The sequence below is a fragment of the Thermobia domestica genome, chromosome 13 (assembly GCF_964235325.1).
Source record: "Thermobia domestica chromosome 13, izTheDome1.hap1.1, whole genome shotgun sequence".
Classification (NCBI taxonomy): domain Eukaryota; kingdom Metazoa; phylum Arthropoda; class Insecta; order Zygentoma; family Lepismatidae; genus Thermobia; species Thermobia domestica.
The window spans coordinates 94,731,200-94,737,281 of NC_137466.1; the positions used below are offsets into that span (position 1 = coordinate 94,731,200).

The 6,082-nt window shown below is 37.2% G+C and overlaps 1 protein-coding gene across 1 annotated transcript; it reads right to left on the bottom strand.

Moving 5' to 3' along the window:
- Positions 1-2,536: 2,536 nt before the first annotated feature.
- Positions 2,537-5,185, bottom strand: LOC145667678 (uncharacterized). Its single transcript, XM_081735137.1, has 2 exons — positions 4,404-5,185; positions 2,537-3,869 (listed from the first exon to the last, which is right to left on the bottom strand). The coding sequence occupies exons 1-2, from the start codon at positions 5,183-5,185 to the stop codon at positions 2,537-2,539; spliced, it is 2,115 nt and encodes a 704-aa protein (XP_081591263.1).
- Between the last annotated feature and the right edge of the window lie 897 nt (positions 5,186-6,082).

The following is a 6,082-nucleotide window of genomic DNA, read 5'->3' on the forward strand; positions in this document are numbered from 1 at the left end:
GCGTTCGACCGGAGATAAGCATTTGTTGACAGTTTTCAGTTCTTGCCACTCGAAAAAAACAATTATTCGACGTACTTCAGTTGTGTTTTACCATGTCTAATTCTATTACAGGAAGGCTATGGATTTTTTCAGAAGGAGAATACAATGGAACATATTCACAATTTTCCTACTAAATTTAAATGCAGTAATGATTAAAATTTAGTGTTAGAGAGTGCATATATTTAATTTACTAATGATTTATATTGTAACTTTCAAATTCGTGACGAAAGAGACGGAAAACATGATAATTCTCTCGTTTTCTTGAATGGAGACGAGACTAGAAATTTATTGATTCTCCCGGGCAACACTATTTCATCCGAGTCTCTCAGGCATTGTTTTAGTGTTGCATGATTCATAGTATAAGAACTATTAATTGATAAAGGAATTGTACGAACACAATGAAGAGCATTTGTCAACATTTAAAACTACGCAATAAACTTCAAATAATAAATATTATTTGAATGTTGTTATGTCATACCTTTTGTTGACTATTCATCTCGCGGAAGGATTGTGGTAACTTCTAGATGAAAGTAAGGAACAAATCGGGGCATAAATTTTGTACATACATTAACAAAGCGAGACGAATTGAGAAAGCATTTTAAGATTCAACACAAGACGGAAAATAATTCCTCGAGAATTGACACGAGAAGAGACTTCTACAAAATTTACAACCTTATTTCTTCGTCTCGTCTCGTGTGCAACACTATGTGAAGTAGATGGATCTTGGAGGAGATTGGCTCAAATCAATAATTTCCAATTGGTCAGTGCATAGAGGCGAGGAGCCCGAAAGATTTAGAGAAGTGTTGACAGTGTATTATGAGTAAGGATGCATCACAAGTGGATTCTTGAAAACTGTTCTTGTTTATCTCTCACCATTACATTTGCTGCGATCACGCTATTCATTGTGCTCCTCAAAACGAAATCTTTCAGTGCCGTATAGGATAAAAGAGACGGTGATGATGAGAATGAATGAAATGGTGAATTGAAGAAAGTGGGAGAAAACGGGATTACCTCGAGAAAAGCCATGCGCATGGTGTTTGTCCATCACAAAACCTACTTGTGCTCCTCTAGTTTTTGCCTCTGGCTTTCTGAGAATGGAAGAAAAAAAAATATGTCATAGAAGATGAACTTGAAATAATTGATCTGAGCAGGTCAAATATAAATGCAACATACCAATGTACACTCATGTCCAAAATTATTGTCGCATATCTATAACTGTCTTCTTGTAAGAATTTAATTTGATAATAATTTTGCAGGGTACTTTTAATACTGACACTATGTGTATAATCGGGAAATGTATATTTGTGGTAAATTAAATACCAGTTGAGATTTGTTCTATCTTCCTTTATTTAACAATAGCTTTCATACAATATGCTACTTGACCCCCGGTTCCATTTGCAAATTTTGAGTTGGACCCCGCCTGGGACCCTCCGAGTGCCCCGGGGACACAAATTTTTCATTCGAAAGGTGCTGGGCTCCCCATACAAATTTCATATGTATTCACTGAGTTTCCTTACCCGACCGTTTCCGAAAAATCTGACCCGGAATCTGACTTTGTAATGTATAGTATGGAGCTCAATTTCTAACTTTTCACGCTTATATCTTTGCAACGGCTGCGATTGAGAATGTATTCCTTTTCGTGTTATGTTCTTTTGGGACAAGATATCCAATGGCCATAGTCTCGACTCGAAGTCAGAGTTACACTTGGATAGGTTCCCTCGTTAGTGGCAAGTCTAGATAACAAACTTCCATTTACTTCTTTTCGTTATATCCAGTGGTGCTATTCAGCCGGTTCGCACCGGTTCGCTAGAACTGGTTGTTAAAATTCGCAGAACCGTTTGTAATACCCAGACATAACAGTAAATTTTACCCAGTTATACCCAAGAACAGTAAATTTTAGGGCTTGTGTATAGCCCGCTCCCCCCCCCAGTTCTTTGTCACTGGAACTGGAAGAGTCACTACTACTGTTACTTCTACTAATACTACTGCTTCTACTACTACTACTACTACTACTACTTATATCGAGAGCAGAACCCAACCAACCCCTGCGGGGCTTCTAACCCGTTTGTTAAATCTAATTATTGCGAAGCTTAAGTACTTTACTGTAATTTCACCAATTACACTCTAATAGTTGCAACCAACAACCTAACTATATTTTCCACCAGACTCCAATCCACGTGCAGACAATAATTGTGTTTGATCTCGAACATTCATAACAAAAAAACATAGTTCCCACGTTGGATAGATCATGCATTTATTCTCAACATTCAACTACTTGGTACAATATCTATTATACATCTTCTTAATATAGCCAAAACTCATTCCAATAATCTCTAGGCAAGACAAACATTATTTTCCTAGAAAACAGAAGTTCCATGAAACAAAAAAGTCCCGCTTCCACTATACTGTAATAACTTTCTTCTTCTTCTTTTTTACTGTTCTACATTCGTTCTTCTCAGAACGCTACATCCTCCCACCTTTTGATTGCGAATAGCAATCAAAACAAATACCGTAATGGAACATTTACAACACGTCCACTTCTAGTGACTACTTTTCGTTCATCACCACTTGGCTCTGCCATCGATTCTTCACCTGTTCCAGAGTTTTCGATCTTCTCAACAGTTTTAGACGAAACCTGTTTACTTTGATCGGTCGGAAACACTATCTCTAAAGGATATAATTTCTGTATAGGTCGAGTTAAAACTCCAGTTGATGTTTTCACCTTTACCACTCGAACATGACTATCTACACCAGGACACAATTCTATAACTCTCCCTAGTGGCCAGTTAATTCTTTTCTTATCTTCCGTTGCTACCAAAACAACATCTCCCAGATGCACTTCTCTACCATGTCCTTTATCCCATTGCTTTTGCACCAACAGACTTAAGTACTCATTTCTGAACCGGTCTCGCAATTGTTGTCTAATAGCACTCAACCTCTTGTATCTCTTGATCAATAATGTGTCTTCCACTCGGTCCAGGTCAGGCACTCCAACTTCTTGAACATCCTGTATGAACATAGCGGGTGTTAAAGCAACAAAATCCTCAGTGTCCTCATATATATACGTCAAAGGACGACAGTTAATTACGAATTCGCAGTCACATAAAACAGTAGACAACTCCTCAAAATTCAAGGAAGCTTTTCCTAGTGTTCTTCGCAACAGATTTTTCAAGGTACGTATAATTCTCTCCCACCATCCACCCCACCATGTAGCTCCTGGGGGAATAAATTTCCATTGAATTTTATATACAGAGTAACTCAGTTCTATTTCTTTCCAATCAATAGACTTAAACAAATTAACAGTGCCAACAAAATTCGTTCCATTGTCACTGTACACTACCTTTGGCCTACCTCGTCGTGCAATAAATCTTCTCATTGCCAGCATGAATTCACAGGAAGACACTAATTCTAAATGCACAGCTCTATACACCGCACAAGTAAATATCACTATCCAAACTTTATTTCCATCATTCAATATAAGCGGTCCTGTCAAATCAATTCCTGTTATCTCAAATGCTAAGGCATCGCGCACTCTATCATCAGGTAAGGGACTTGTAACTGTAGTCATTCTTCCAGCGTCTTGTTTCCTACATGTGACACATTTTCGAATTACACTCTGTACAGTCTTTCTTCCGCGCAATATCCAATAATTTTCTCTTAGCTTACATAATAAAATTTGGGTTCCTGCATGGTTCATCTTAACATGTTCCTCCATAACCATTCTGTGAACTAACTCATGATCTGACGGAAGTACAAATGGATTCCTGAAGTTCTCTTTATCATCTCTTCTAACAATCTTCGTTTTGACTCGGATCAAGTTTTCTTCGTCCCTGAAAGTCAACAACGTCTTCAATTTCTCACTGTCGTCATTAAAACTCTCCTTTTGCATGAGATATATTAACCGCCTTTCTGCAGCGTTGAGCTCCTGTACAGTCACTGCCGTGTCGTGACAAAACGCTGTAACTTTGGCGGAGAAGTTTTGCGAAAATGAGCCGTAAAGTTTTCATTCGAAAATGTTATCTGTATCGTGTAGAACCAGTGTATCTTGACTTTGGAAACACGTGGTTACATGTAATGTTACGTAAATGCATGTTGTGTGATTAAATTTGGTGAAAATTGATTGGTTGACCATTATTGCCTAGTTACACTGGTTCTACACGATACAGATCACATTTTCGAATGAAAACTTTACGGCTCATTTTCGCAAAACTTCTCCGCCAAAGTTACAGCGTTTTGTCACGACACGGCAGGTCAACTCTCCGACATTTCTGTTAACTGGTACAGTCCGACAATTTATAATAAATCTGCGCATCCACGCTATCATACGCAACACATTTTGATACTTGGAGAAACGTCTCAAATACCACACATCTTCGCACTGTACAGTCATCGCAACTACTGTCTTCTTTCTTTCCTTATTTATTTCAACTTTGTCGCAAGCGCTTTCTTCTGTGGGCCAATCAGGTTTCCTTAACTTCAACCAATCCGGTCCCTCCCACCAACGGGATTTCACAAAAGTTGCGGCATTACAACCTCTGCTGGGAAGGTCCGCAGGATTAGAATTACCAGGTACGTGTCTCCAACACGCTATGTCATTCAACGAACGAATTTCCTTGACTCTATTGAACACGAACACACTCCATGGTTCGTTCTTTTGAATCCAATATAACGCAGTTGTAGAATCAGTCCAATAATTTACGGGAATATTTAATTTCAAACTACTAATAATATTATTCGCAAGACGTGCACCAATGCAACATGCTAACAACTCAAGACGAGGGATACTTATTTCCTTCATAGGAGCAACACGTGCCTTACTGGCTACCAACTGGACTACGACTTTACCATTATGTTCACTTTTCAAGTATACAACACAAGCATATGCATACTGACAAGCATCACAAAATATATGCAGAGACCATGACTTCCTTGATTCATCTACCGACAAACATCTCGGTATTGCTATTTGTTTTAACTGATATAAATCTTTTACCCATCGATCAAACTTTCGTTTTACTTCAGGAGATACTTCCTCGTCCCATCCTGCTTTCTTACGGAAACTGTCTTGTAACAAAAGTTTAGGTACTAAAGTCACAGGTGACAGGAATCCTAATGGATCAAATATACTATGAGCTACCGCCAACATTTTCCTTCTGGTCACAGGTTCTTCAACACCTTTTTAACTATTCAGATCACACATAATAACATCCTTTTGTTTGTTCCAATACATGCCTAAAACATTGGTACTGTCATGATTTTCACTGTTATCATTTACACTATTATATTCCCATCCACGTAAATCAAATTGTGCTTCAGCTAATAACTTCTTAGCTTGTTCAATAAATGAGGTGAGTTCTTCTTCATTACGCACTGATGTAACACAATTGTCAACATAAAATGATTCTTTCAACTTTTTAGCTGTACCCTTGTACTCTGAAGAAACATGTTCTAAATGAAACTGTATAACAGCACTTAACATAAATGGACTACAATTGACACCAAAAACTACTCTACGATGCCGGTACACTTTTAAGTTTCTTTCAGCAAAATTCCTCCACCACAAAAATCTCAAAAAATCACAATCCCCCTTTTTAACAGCTATCTTGATACCTCCCAAGATGACAGGTATCATGTGACGAAAATTTGGAACACCCTATATATATAAATAATTTAGATATTGTAGATAGATATGTATTTCATGGTATAAAATCTTATTTTTTTTAGTCGTATTTCGTGTCATTAGGAAAAATGGTGTCTTGGTTAGGTTAGTTTAGTTCGTAGAAGTGTAGTATATTGAATTTTTGTGTCATTTTGTATATTTTCTTGGGTTTTATGATTTTTTGTGGTAAAAACTTCATATTTTAGTGTTTTTCATGTCTTCAGAACATTTTCCTATCGAATTCTGAAGTTAGGAGTCATCTATAAAAGTTTCATAATTTTCTACGTAAATTTTTAATAATTTCTGGTTTCTATATTTTCGGCCATCTTAACATAAATTCTTAAAAAGTCCTTTAAATCGAACATTACTTTCTTCTACATGCAT